This window comes from Pelecanus crispus, chromosome 1, assembly GCF_030463565.1.
Source record: "Pelecanus crispus isolate bPelCri1 chromosome 1, bPelCri1.pri, whole genome shotgun sequence".
In the NCBI taxonomy this organism is placed as follows: domain Eukaryota; kingdom Metazoa; phylum Chordata; class Aves; order Pelecaniformes; family Pelecanidae; genus Pelecanus; species Pelecanus crispus.
This window is the reverse complement of record NC_134643.1, coordinates 12,843,858-12,858,523: the sequence shown is the minus strand read 5'-3', so window position 1 is coordinate 12,858,523 and position 14,666 is coordinate 12,843,858. Positions and strand designations below refer to the sequence as shown.

At 34.8% G+C, this 14,666-nt stretch overlaps 1 protein-coding gene across 1 annotated transcript in view; it reads left to right on the top strand.

Annotated features, from left to right (window-relative positions):
- GNAI1 (G protein subunit alpha i1) overlaps window positions 1-9,019 on the top strand; it is a 35,808-nt gene extending 26,789 nt beyond the window's left edge. Inside the window, exons 5-8 of the mRNA XM_075727940.1 lie at window positions 366-494; window positions 6,352-6,481; window positions 7,739-7,892; window positions 8,818-9,019. Of these exons, the coding sequence (XP_075584055.1) occupies window positions 366-494; window positions 6,352-6,481; window positions 7,739-7,892; window positions 8,818-9,008 (604 nt within the window). The 3' untranslated portion in view covers window positions 9,009-9,019. The remainder of the gene's footprint in view (window positions 1-365; window positions 495-6,351; window positions 6,482-7,738; window positions 7,893-8,817) is intronic.
- The last annotated feature ends 5,647 nt before the right edge of the window (window positions 9,020-14,666 follow it).

Sequence of the window (14,666 nt, the reverse complement as noted above, 5' to 3'; positions counted from 1 at the left end):
TAACTTGTAGTTCAGTAGGTTACAAAGATGAAGGTGGTGTTCTAGTTAGTGCAAATAACATTCGTTTATGTGGAACCATGTTTGCATTTTGGGATTTCAAAAGAAGAATTCTTTGTAGTGGAGTCAATTGCATAAGTTTTCTTTCTTCTAAGATGAAATATCTTTGTGTCTCTGAAGCTCATTTCAAAAAACCCTGGAAAACTGAGGGGAGTAATATGTCTTTTTTTGTCTTATCTCAGAGAAAGCTATTTTATAAAAAAGTCAAGGACAATATAATGAATGGAACTAGAACTTCTGTAATTCTTTGTAATTATCTTGTTACTATTTTATGAATAACTGAAAGCAGTATTTATTTTTACCTTCAGTTACTTGAATGACTTGGACAGGATAGCACAAACCAGCTACATTCCAACTCAACAGGATGTTCTCAGGACTAGAGTGAAAACTACAGGAATAGTGGAAACTCACTTTACTTTCAAAGATCTTCATTTTAAGTATGTAAACCATGTTCATTTGTCTGTTACAGTTTCAGTACAGTTCTAGAAGATGGACTTTCAATGATGTAATTTAACAAATTTGTCTAACTACAACTTTGATTCCCCCCCCAATTTTTTTTTTCTGAAAAAAATTCCTTGTGCTTTGCTGAATTTTCTGAAGTTGTTGGAACTCCTGTAATAACTCAGAAAAAATATGCAAATATTAAGTAATAAATGCTTTGGTTTTATTGGAAGCTTTTTGTAAAGCTATTTTATATGTAAACTGAATCTCAAAATGTTCCATTTTCTGCCATGTTAAATAGCTGTTCTTCTATCAGGTTCTTCCCTTTAAATTCAGTTGGAGAGATGGAGGCTTTTAAATGTTTGCTGGTGTTGTATAGAAGAGTAAATCCATTTTCCTGAAGAACTGAATTCAAATATGTGTTGTACTTTAAGGTAGTAGTTTATTTAGTGATGAAAGAATGTGACTTATGTTTCCTGTGGTGTGGGATTTACAAAATAATGTTAATATTCTGAATATTTTATGTCCAAAGACATTCATGATGAAAACATAGGATAGTATAAATGTAGTAATATTCTACCTCCTGAAACACTGATCAGGAAGAATGAGAAGAAAACAGTAAAACTCACATTGCATCTGCATTTAGATTGTGTAGAGATTGTTATCAGTGTGTCTATACAATATATTTGTTTAGTATCTTCATGGAAAATTTTTTTTACATTTTTAGGGTTTAAGTGTACAAAATTTGTATTCCTCTATAAAACAATAGCTGGTGAATGGGAATGAATCTCTTGCAAATCAAAACAGAGCAGTCCTTAGCCAAGCCTCAAGAGAGGTCTTCAGTATTCTGAGGAGCTATCCATTTTCTCACTCACTTTCTAATGTTTCTTGTTCAGTTCCCTATTGTAGATGGGTTTAAATTCTTCCACACTCTCAGTGAATTTTTATGCAGGTAGCTATTTCCAGTCTGTACTGATTATTAGGACTGTTATAAGGACCATATGATTACACTCCTATAAAGTCCAGTATAAGGACCATATGATTACACTTCTATAAAATGTGTAACTTTAAAGACAGGCCTTTGGAAGTATTTAGCTGTAATGTTGTATGTTTAAACACTTGTACAGCAGGCATTTGTATTTTAGGTGCCTTAAGAGATAGGCTTAATGAGTTATTGGAAGGGCTTGAAGAAGTATACTCTTACGTAACATTGAAAAGAACTTGTGAAATGAACTAAAGGCATAAAAGGCTTGATTATACCAAGGTGAGGGTACATAAATATGACTAGCTGTGCAGTATCATGTACTTAGATTTTTTTTTTGTCCATTATCTTTTCTGTCCTGTTTTGATGTGCGTGTTTAGATTCTTTGAGGTTGAGCCTCATTTCAGCCTTCTCTAAAGTGCTTACCGTAGCTTTCATTATTGATTCAATCTAAAATGCAAATAGCAAGTCATCTTCATCCTGTTTCTATAGACTATTTCAGAAGCTGAGTCTGGTTATTTACTACTTTTGTCTTCAAAGAGCACCTTATTTTGTATAAATGTTCTTCTGATAATTTAACAAATTCTTATGGAAATTCAGGTTTTAGTACAAAATTATAAAATGTTAGCATTGGAATTGACAGAGGTAATGAATAAAATTTAAGGTATTAATTATTAAGGTATACAAGTATGAAATATCTTCCTATGGGTACAACCATTACTAATTATTTGAGAACTAAGTAGGAGCAGGTGGCTGACTTGCATTTATATAGGGTGATATCCAGAGACTTCCCCTCAAGAGATAATCTCTGAAGGTAAGGAACACTTCTGAGGAATCCTTTTTCCATTTTTAAATTCTAACAGGAGTAATCTTTAAAACATTTTTAAGATGGCGTTATTCCTTTGTAGACCGTTAAATGGGCAATGAGCATTTTCACTTGCACGATAGTATACCCAAGTAGAAGACCTCGTTAGAGGTTATGATGTTTCTGACAGGTTTTTAATCAGAAAGCCAAGGGTCTTTGTTTTTCTTCTGATTTGTTTCCTTCTCGACTTATTTTACTGTGGTTTTTTTAAATAAACATCTAGCAACTCAGAAGACTTGAAGATTTCTAAAAATAACTGCTGTAATTGAATTCCTTCTCGTGCAGTTTACCCAGTCATGTAGTACACTAGCATTAAATTGGTAGGTTTTTTTATCTACCTGCCCCCCTGCAATCTTACAGCCCAGGAAAAACAGGAAAGGGGGATAATAAAAAATTGATCAGTTTTAATAAGTGTGTAATATGTGTATCATATTTTGTAAACACTCACCCTGCCTGAAAAAAATATTTGTCAAATTCAGAGTCTTTCGCAAGGCTGGGGACTGGAATGAACAACTTGTATAACCTTAAAAAAGAAGTGAAAGCAATCATCATAAATATCTCATGTCCTTTTGCCCATATCACATTTTGTATGGCTACTGGAATCATGTTCTTTGCTTAAATAGTCTGCAAGAAGCAGAACAGAGCAAATCTCGCAACACTAGCTTTCAATAACAGATTGTGCTAATGAAAAGACCTTGCATAAGTCCTTAAATTTGCACAATTGCAGATAAACCATTCAGAAAGCTACCAATTTAATACAGCTAAGTAACACAGCTTAGCAGAGTGAGGACTGAAGAAGTGTCTTTAATGCTTTCCATTTAGTACAGTGAAGTAATTAGTCTTAATGTGGCATCGTCATGTTGTAATCTCATTGGAGAAGTCTGCTTTCTTTAAATAATGGAAAGTCATTAAAGCATTTCTCTAATACCTTCATTCTTTAGATAAGGGGGGTAGATTCAGCTCTTACAAGCTTCAATTCTTTCAGCACTGTCTTGTATTTCTTTTTAGTTCATTGTAGACTCTGATTTATCTTGCATAAGCAAAATAATGGTTCTTTTGAGTAGTTAAACTATGGACGGTACTACGAATTTTAGCAGCTGAGGCAAGTGCTGAAAAGATGGGCTCGTACACAACCCTGTGTGCACACCCTCCCATAATGGAAGGTGGAATGTAGAAATCATTCTTTCAAAACTTTTTAAAATTTATCTGTAGATTAAGTAGCTTCTATGAGTGTTTCAGTTGTTTGGGACTGTGACCTAACAGGCCTCAGTATGACTTCTAACAGGGCAGATAGAAAGCTTATGAACTTTAAGACCTCTTTGTTCAGAATGGCTAATTTTTCTGAAAGATACTTGCAGCCTTATCTTTTTTTAAGAATTTTGTGTGGCAAATAGTTTGGGGGGTTTTTTTCCCCTGTATGCTTGTATTTCTCTGTACTGATATCATATGGAGAAGAAGCTTTATTACATAAAGCAATCCATCAGGTTCTTATTTCTTGCTGTTGTGTTCACTGTGAAACCGTGGTGCCAAAACTTCACCCAGCACTAGATTTTAGTATATAAAAATTTCAAAGATGAGTGCAAAAAGATGGTTTGCATAAAGAACTGGGAGTTTGTTAGGTGCAGTGTTAGAAAGACAACCCCAAAAAGATACAAGCATCACTGGTGGAATACACCACTGGCAGAGAGGCTAGTCTGAACTGAAGCAAACATTTCTGGCTGAAATCAATATGTGTGAATACAAACTGAAAATTACACTTCTTTTATGTTCTGGAAGTTGTCTGTCTTCTGTAGTTTCCCTCCCTTCCCAGAATACATGTTGGCAACACAGTCTGAACAAGCCAAAAACATATAGTGCCTCTTATGCAGATCTATTTTCTTTACATGTTCTTGCTGTTCTTTGAAAGAATACTTTTTACTACAGTTTTTAATTAATATGGGAAGTTGTGCCATGTTTTCTTGTATCTCTCTGTTACTGACTTAGTAATATTTTTGCATTGAGCAATGCCATATTATTGAACTAGGTGCGATCCATGCCGACTGATGTTACAGTACTGCCATCAGTATAAAGCGTTTAATTTCTCATGTTCCTTAGAAGCTGGTGTCCACAAAAATTAAAAGGAGCAATTTTCTTGTTCAGTTTCTCAGTTAATTGTTCTGTCTTGTATTCTGTTCTGCCCTATAAAGAATGACATTTGTTGTTGTTCAACCCTACCTGACCTACTGTCTACCAGAAGCCCTCAATGTGATAGCCTTATTGCTAATATAATTTTGAATTATTTTAGGCCATGCTGGAATATCTTTACAAGAATTATAACCATGCACCTTAACAATTGTTGTTCTGGTCTGGATTTCTCTTCCTGTTTGTATGATTTTTTTTACCCATATAAGGCTTTCATGATAGTCGGCCATTCTACTACTTACAGCAAAGAGGATGGAGATGTAGGAGCTGGTCTGTCCTCTGTTCTTTCTCTTCTCTCTTCCTCCTCCCATTTGAACATTTTTATACCTACTGAATTCTAAGCTCTTTTTTTTTTGTCACAACGTAGAAAAAATGTTAAAATTACTTATGAAAACCTCTGAAGACAAAAGTCAGGCCTCTTCTAAAGGAATAATTGCATTTACTTGTAAGTAGGAGGAAAAATTGAATTCTTGCATGATAGAATATTGACTAACATAGCGAGGGAAGTAGTATGTGATGTATTTGCACTGTTTTGAAGCTGCACATTATTGCAAGAATCTGAGACCACAAGCTTCTTTTTCTGTGATAGGAAAGCGGTGGAAAAAGTCTGTGTTCTCTCTCTTTGAGAAGATCCTATGATATATCACTTAATTTCAGGATGCCACTGTTTGTCTGCCTTTTTGGGGTTTGGTTTTTTTGGGTTTTGGTTGGGGTCTTTTTTTGGTGTTGGGTCTGCTACTCCCTCGCTCCCCCACCCCTTGATCCACAGTTCATTATATCAGTATGCTATTTATCTGGCTTGCAAAATACTTGAAGTTCCTAATGATGTGTAATGAAAGTTCTGCATTTCAGAGTGGCTGTAGCCCATAACAGGTAGTAAATGGCCATTTAAAGCATTTATTTAGCAGAGAAAAGCAAATCCATTCATATCACGCTAATTTGCTGATCCTTTGCTGTTAAGTTCTGGAATGTGGTCTTTTCCTATTGCTCTATTTCTGCTAAGCTAAGAATTCAAAAAAAATAAGACTCACCTTTATAGCTCAGTTTTCCCACTTCATTTCCAAAAAATGCATTTATTAGAGGGAAAATGATTGTTCTTATGTAATTCTTATTTTGTCTTTTAAGAGAATTTTGAAAATAATTTTAGTGTCTCTTAAAAATATATCCCATTTAAACATGGACAATTATAAAATAGATCAAGTTGCAGTTTGGTTTAGGAGAGAGAGGAGCTGAAACTCACCAGGATTTAGAGATTCCAGATTACATTTGAAAAAGTGAAAATTAGATTTTATATTTGTATTCAGAATACTGAAATAACAATAATAAAGTCAGTGTTACTTGTATTCAACTTCCTTAGTATTGCATTATTTCCAAGAATTAAACCAGACACAACTCTGCCCTTAAAGAATTGTACATTGTTGATCAATACTTTTTATTATTTTAGACTTTTTATTCATTTGGACTAAAGGTTGAATAACACTTTCATCTACTTTACATTTAGTAAAGCAAACTGTGCATTTTTATTTTTTATAGATTACAATTAATTTTGTTAATGAAATACAGTATTGTAAATAATCAGTTTTGTTTAGCTTTCATCTCACTCATGTTTTGTAAAATGTTGTATAGGAAGGCTTTTCAGGCTTTATTAAAATTGTTTTTTTTATAGTGAGACTTTAAATAATAATAAATGTTGCAGATTTTTATGCCTTTTTTAAAAATTTTGTGGTTAGACTTACACAGCTGATACTTTCAGATTTTATTGGTTAACATTCAGAAAGCTAGAAATTCCAAAGTTCATTCTGTGCTTTGCACTTCTGTTTTGCAGAATGTTTGATGTTGGAGGCCAAAGATCAGAGCGGAAGAAATGGATTCATTGTTTTGAGGGTGTTACAGCAATTATTTTTTGTGTGGCATTAAGTGATTATGACTTGGTCTTGGCTGAAGATGAGGAAATGGCAAGTACCTTAATGTTGAAGAAGGGAATAGTTGTTGGATAGAAACTAAATAAGTTTGAAAGGAAAGCTATAAATACACTTGTTAGAATATTACTGCTTTATAAGATGTATGGGTTTTGTGTAAAAGGTCTCAGAAATGGTGATAGAATTCATGCTTTCAGGTTTCAAAGAATTTCCTCATTCTCAGAAGGAATACTAGGAGACAAGTATTCTTTTAAGCTACACCCTTTCATGTTTTAAAGGACACATAAATTACTTAGGATAGATTGTCAGTAATACACATTTTAGTCTCTTTATGGATGCTAGAAGTATATAACAAGAAATTGCTTGACTGACAGTAGAAATCTGTTTCTACTTTACCACGTTTTCCTTTCTTTCCTCAGTCTTCAGTTTTTGTTTCTTTCTAAATGTGTTTCTCTGATGTCTTTCCTTAGTTGCAGAAATTTTGCTCTTCCTTCTCCCTTCCAATCCCCTCCACTCCTTTCTCCTCTTTCTAGGTGTGACTCCTCCCATATCAGTATGCGCAGAGTGCATGCTTTTTACTGAGTGGTCTAAAGTGATGCTTATCTATTGTGTGTGAATCATTAACAAACTTCTGTGTTCTTCCTCATGTTCTGCAAAATCTTATAAGTTTGGGGAGGAAAGAGAAATAAAAAAGCCTTTCAAGTCAAATGTAGTCAAGTCATAGCTAGCATCCTGCTACTTAAATGGCTGGAGCTTGGCCAGAGTACTTGCATGCTGGATAATTTTTCTACAGAGTTAAAAATTAGGCTAAGAGGAAAAAAAAATGTTCACTTGATTCTCTAGTTATATAGAACTATTTCTTTTTTTTTTTTTTTTTAATGCTGGAATCTTAGCTAGATGCAGAATTTAATTTTCAATTTCCAGAAGATCTAATCAGTATAAGACAAATTCAGGTAACTCAGCAACTCTTGTAGGATATCTGTACTGCAAAATGTCAAAACACACCAAAAATTTCTAAAATACTAAACAGCTTACGCCTGGAAATGGGGGCGGGGGGGGGCGTGGGGGGGAAGAAAAAGTAGTTACTTAAACCCTACTTATGAAACTGTTCTTTGCAGTGGTCTTGGCGCCTCTGTATTTCTGTGTGGTAAAATGTGATTCTGTATGCTAGAAGCTTAGTTCTGTAACTTACCTGGTTCATTCATAGCTAATCAAAAATATGTATCCTGATTTTACTACTGAAGTCTGATAAAATACAACAAGGTGGTTTGGTTTTTTTTTTTCCAAATACAGAATCGGATGCATGAAAGCATGAAATTGTTTGACAGTATCTGCAACAATAAATGGTTCACAGACACTTCTATTATTCTCTTCCTGAACAAGAAAGATCTTTTTGAAGAAAAAATCAAAAGGAGTCCTCTCACTATTTGCTACCCTGAATATGCAGGTATGGGGGGGGGGGGGGGCGGCGCAGGTGTCAAGTAATTTTTGGTTAAATTACCTCATTTTTGATGCATAAATCAGGAGGAGTTTAATAACTCTAGGTGTCTAAAATATTTACGTGAAATAAAGTTTAAGATGGGGAGTGTTGTTTATATGGATCACAAATGAAATAGTGCTAAGTCAGATTCATATTTTTAACCAGGGAAAATAATGCTGGTAGCATTTACATATTACTGCTGCACCTCTTTCAGCCTAATTTATTTAGCCCGTTCTTTTTTCTGATGTCCTCCTATTTTTGTACTTGGTTGTAATTTTTTTCACTAGCTGGAATCCCTGATGATATATGAGAGTTTATTTGAACAGGGAGTGTACATATGTGTTAGAAGTAGGTGACTTATTCAGGAAATACATAGTGAAAGAGGATGATTTAATTTAACAAGTCTTAGTCTTTTTATGTATCATTTTCATTGTAACTTCAGACTGTTCCATTGTACAGAAAATAGCACATTGGAGGTGAAAAGCTTAGAAGAAATGTGTGTGCCAAATGTCTTTAACTGAGTTTAGGAAGAAACAAACCTTTTAAAAACATAAAAAAATGAAAGTGGATAACTTGAAAGAAGGAAAGAAAATATCCTAATCTAGGGAACAGTGATGGGTCATTAATGACTTGCTCCATCTGCCGCTGAAGTAAATGGAAAAACTCTTCATGCAGCTGGAATTGAATTGAGTCCTTAGTTTTTATTCTTAAAACATGTGTCCAAAAGGTTTCCTTCAAGTTTTATTTATGGTCTCTTAAAGCAATGGCTGTGGAATTACTCCTCTTCAGATTTAGGTCAACTTTCCAAAGAACCACTTCCTTCAAAGACAGAGTATGTGTCTTGTTCTTTCTCAGTTTGAAACCTGCTTACTGAGCAATTTTCTCCTTCTAGGATCAAACACTTACGAAGAAGCAGCTGCTTACATTCAGTGTCAGTTTGAAGATCTGAACAAGAGAAAAGACACGAAGGAAATCTACACTCACTTCACATGTGCCACAGACACAAAAAATGTGCAGTTTGTTTTCGATGCTGTAACTGATGTCATTATTAAAAATAACCTTAAAGACTGTGGTCTCTTCTGAGAACAGACAAAAGGTTGTTAAATGGTAAATTACGTGCCTGAAAACAGGATTTAGACATTTGGAATATGCCCATGCTGTGTAAAACCTGCATAGATATACTTAATTCTCTTTTATTTTATTTCTAGGTTTGGAGAATGACTTCGCACAATTCTAATCTGATTCTTTTCAAGGTGAAAGAAATGCAAAATACATTGTGCTGAATGATAGATCAGTACTGTACTTGCCTGTTTTAACAGCTTTATTTATGTTTGTCTTGTAAATTTAAGTAATTAGTTAACACTGAGATGTCAGTTGATTGTATGTAAACTTATAATGTAGTAATGTATTTGTATAAATGTTGAACGGAGTATTTTAGTAACTTGATGTCCTCTAAAATTTCCATGTTTTATGAAGATACTCTTAGAGGAGACAGACACTTTTTGCCTTTGGATTATTTAAACATCTTGTAAAATTAAATTCTCTCTTCATCTTAAGGGTGCATGCTGCCTTATTCTTTACTTTTGTTGGTAATACTCTATATGGTGTTAGCTTTTTTGATATTTAAACAGCCTCGTACACCTGCTCAGATTTAAAGAAACATAACCAATAAAACTTGTTTTTGCCTTAAGTTTTGAAAAAAATCTTTTTATAAATTTAAGATAAATGCAAAGATTATTTTTTAAATTTAAATGAAATCCACAATTTATGAAATCTGGGCTTGCAGTCTTTGCAGTGCAAGTGTGGCAACACTATGAAATTGAATTTTAAGGTTCAGCTATAATTGAAGCTGATGGAAATGCAAAAACAAAGTTGTTAAAACCATTCACACCAATAAAAAAAAATAGTTTGAAGCTGGTCTTCACTCAGCGGAGTGAACGGCAAAATTACCTTTGGGGTTTTGTTTTTATAGACCGTTAACAAAGGCTAGACTTAAGAGTAATATTTTTTTCTGCTTACTTAAGAAGTAAAATCATGTTCTCCTTAAACTTTTTGCTATTTTCTAGTAATAAAACTAGTTTGATAATTTAATAACCATAATAGAAATATCAAGTTCTCCCACAAGACATGGCACAGTGGCTTCACAGGTTAAAGCAATGTCCTGTTGCAAATAAAAAGAGTCTTCAGGATTTTGGATAGGGTGTTTTAGTGACTTGCAAATGCTAATTCTTTAATTTCCTCTTTAATTATAATTAAAGATTCACAGTTTGTTTAAATAATAAGTTGAAGAATATGATTTTCTTCTGGTTATGCTTTCATTATGTGATTTGCTATCTTAGGTACATATCATCCATTGCCTTATGGGTAGTGCCAAAACTGATTTTTTTATACAGATTTTAAAATGAATAAGCTTCTATTTGTAAATAAGTTCATGAATGGTTGTCTTAAATGTATGTCATCTAGAAAATACAAACATACCAAACTTGGAAATATGATTTTCTATAATTGTTAAAATATTTCAGGCAGCTACAGTACACCATAAGTTCTTTGAGAAGTAAATAAGTCTTTGAACCTGTTGCTATTTTTCTGTATTATCTTAGCATTTATGTTCTTAGAAATGTTCAAGCAAAATATTTAAGTCATTGTTCTGTTATTTAATTTTTGATTGTCTATGTGTTTCCTTTAGGCCTTAGCTTGTGTAAAACTTGTCTGCACTTTTTGTTCATTAATGCTTCCTTTGTTAGGTACAGAATTGCTAAATGCGTTTCAAATGAAAGATTAGAAAGGCGATAACTTACTACTGGAGGTTGTTAAATATATTCATACATTATGAGCTCTTTCAGCAGTTATGGTAAGCAATCTGCATATCCTGGGCTGCTTTTAATTGTGCTTTACAGTTCTGGATACATAACTGATTTTAAATCTCATTGAACTACTTTGTGGAAATTGTATTTACACCTACATTCAAGTTAGTTTTTGTACTTAATGTAAAACAAAAATTGGGATTAATCAAATTACATAAATAAATCTAAATTTTGTGCCTTGCTTGAAAGAAATGTTTTTCATTAAATGTGCTGATGGAAATCTTTTTGCATTCATTCTGTGGAGTTAACTAGGTAGTAAAAGTGAGAAGATATGAAGTCAAGACTAAATTAAAAAACTTTATGCAAGAAACAGTAAAATGAAAATGGGCATAAATTGATGATTATTGGTTGATTCCTAAATATTTTTCCTTTACCATTGTTCCTAACACCTTCAATTGGAGAATTTCTGGAATTTCTTTTCTGAAGTATTTACATCTTAACACAGAACAAAATTGTGAAATACTTCTGCTTGCAGATGAGCTTGTCTTCTCTGACTTGATGAGTGGACAGCAGGTATGTTTCCTTATCGATGCTCTATACTGGTTGATCAATCTTTGTCCTGAGATGAAAGTTGTCAACCTAGGCCACTGCTTTAGGAAAAGCTACAAGAGGATTTACGTTGAATAGTGGGAGCCACACTTAGTTTTCACTGCAGTTGTGATAAGGCTTCACTCCATCTCTGTTCTGTCAGGAGGTTGCTTCTCAGTCAGAGAAATGGAGGAAATCCTTCAGGTCTGCAGCTGTCTGAGAAGGACAGTCTTGTCTGTCAGCAGTCTGAGCCTCCGTTCTCTTCCAGTTCTCCATTCCTCTCGTTTCTTCATGCAAAGTATCCAGGCAGACTGCTTTTTCTAGCCTTACACAAGGAAGCTCCTCTACTAGTTTACATATTCCTTCAGACTATTTAAAATATTCTACATTTAGTATATGTAGGGAATTAAAACCTTATAGAGGCTTCTTCAGCCCCTGTGGTCTTGTGAGCATATTGTCTGTGGTTGAAGTCTCTCAGTAAAATGTAGCTATCCTTAAACATGCAGTTATTTTTAAGGGGCTTAACTGGGAGGAAGTGTGGTTTGGAAAATTTGGTATTTGGCTTCATGATGCTACCTATTGAATTTGGAGGAAGTTTGATGTTAAATGTAGTAACTTGGTAACTAAAACAGGGTCCAGGATCACAGCATGGGAACAGCGTAGCATTTGCTAGATTGCAATTTCTGTTTCCATGTACACAATTAGCAGCTTCATGATTTAAATTCTACGTAAAACCTTAGGGAGCAAAAGAGATCAATCTGCAGCATGCTGAACAGCATGATGGCTAGTATGTGTTTAGAATTGGGGAAAATGAAAGGGTAAGTTTCTGTTCCAAATCAAGCAAAAAGGAAACCCTACCAAGATACTGGCTATCCTACTGTGTGGATGTCTCTTGAAGTTGTTATACTTCATATTAATAACTAAGAGCCTGCAGGTCAAAGAGTAATGCCAGGGTTGTAAACTTCAAATCCTTGACTATTTAATTTTGAAGAAACTGTAGAAGGTGCAACAAGAGGCTGAAAGCAGCTCATCCTGGAATAATTCATAGCCTGTGAGAGAGTGCACTCATAGGCTATGAATGAGGAAAATGAGACTAGTGAGAGAGTAACTTAATTACCAGTCATTAGCTCTATCAGTGCCTGTAGTTTTTGCAAAAATTTAGGGGTTTTGGACTGTGAAGAACAGGAATATTAAAATTTCACTTGTATAGGTGCAAGAAAACCATTTCCAGCTCTGTCTTTGGAGTTCTTGCGAAGAAGCTGCCTTGACACAGAGGAAGCTATGAGAAGAATTTCAATCAGTTATGTTTCCAAGTCATGAAAATATGCTATATTTAAAAATGGCTGAGTTAAAATGCAGTTATCAAGCTTTTTATCCATAGCATATTTAGGAGCAGTGCTTTTCAGAGTTGGTCATGGTTCCAGATAAGGCGTTTCTGGTTGGTTTGCTCTGCATGTGGTTTCTTTTTTGTGGTCGTAGGAAGGCTTTATGACTGTTACCTGACACAGCAGAGATCAGAGTTATTGAGCAGTTTTATTTTAATAATAAATGGCTTGGACTAAGGCATAATTCAGATTATTTTTTTAAAGTGCAGTCAATGGGTTGAGATGCATATGGGCTAGTGTAATGCTATACCATTTTTGGTCATACTCCCTTCTGGATTTTAAGAAGGGAAAGAGTTGAGCCCACAGTGTAGAAATTTAGTTCTATAGTAGGACTATATTTCTGTAGTGCAATGCCTCAATTCTGAAAGGAATTTCAGAGCAGCTGTCACAGAAGAAAGATGTATGTTTGCAATGATGTACCAATCAGAATGTGCTATCTGAAATTTGACTCTGTTTTTAATTGCAATGGAACAAAAGATGTTTAAGACCAAATATGCTGTCAGCAGAAGTCACTGCAGCTTCACATAACTGGCTATTCCCAGCTAACTTTATTGTCCCTCCTTTTCTGTCCTTCCGCTAATAGAGAAGTTTGGGAAGAGGTGTTGTCACTGTGCTTTCCTGCTCACAGGTTGTGCTATTGTGTAGACAACTAAGGAATGGGTACCTTGAATCCTGCGGAATACGCTGATCTTTAATTTTTTTTGCAGATAAAGAACATACAGATCTCTGTATGTAATGTAAGATGATTATTATTATTACAGTAATGTAAGAATATGCAGACTGATTAGAGAATAAATAAGTGTACTTCAAGCTCGATGTGTTTATAGTGAAAAGCATGAAGAGAAGTCTAGGAAACCAGGAACTTGAGCAGGTGAAGCTTTTCAGCTACATAGTTCATAGTTCCAGAGTGATACACAGTCCTGTCAGAAGTCCTTACAGTATGACACAGAGCACGTCTCAAATACCTCTTACACATAAGTGTCCTCATTTCTACAAAATCGGAATGTCCTTTGAGACTGTACAGTACAAATGGGTGAGTAGGAAACACATTTCAAATAGATACCAAGATACACCCAGAAGGGTTTGGCCATTTGTCAAAATAAAGTAGTAGTCATCTAAACTAAAACCAATGAATAATTCATCAGTTTCGCACATAAGCTCAAAGGTGTAACAATTTACCTCAGGAACCATAATGTCTTACTCTGGAAAAAAATATGCTGAGGTATAGTCACAAATTCTCACTCTTTGTTCCAATGTAGTGATTCTCTTACAATGTGATAAAAACCCCTGCAAAATTTACTCTAAAAATCCTATGAAACTAAGTCATTGTCCTGGTTTCAGCTGGGATAGAGTTAATTTTCTTCCTAGCAGCAGGCATAGTGCTGTGTTTTGGATTTAGTAGGAGAAGAATGTTGATAACACACTGATGTTTTAGTTGTTGCTGAGTACTGCTTATGCTAGTCAAGGACTTTTCAGCTTCCCATGCTCTGCCAGGGGCACAAGAAGCTGGGAGGGGGCACAGCCAGGACAGCTGACCCAAACTGGCCAAAGGGCTATTCCATACCATATGGCATCATGCTCAGTATAGAAACTGGGGGTGGGTTGGCTGGGGAGCAGCAATCGCTGCTCCGGAACTGTCTGGATATCAGTTGGCGGGTGGTGAGCAATTGCATTGTGCATCACTTGCTTTGTATATTATTATTATCATTATTATATTGTTATTATTATCATTACTATTTTACTTTATTTCAATTATTAAACTGTTCTTCTCTCAACCCAGGAGTGTTTCTCACTCTTACTCCTCCAATTCTCTCCCCAATCCCATCGGGGTAGGGGGAGTGAGCGAGCGGCTGCGTGGTGCTTAGTTGCTGGCTGGGGCTAAACCATGACAGTCATCCTGAGAATATTACATAGTTTTGATTGAAAAAAGCTAATACTTGTCCTGTATGCCAGGATTTTTTTGG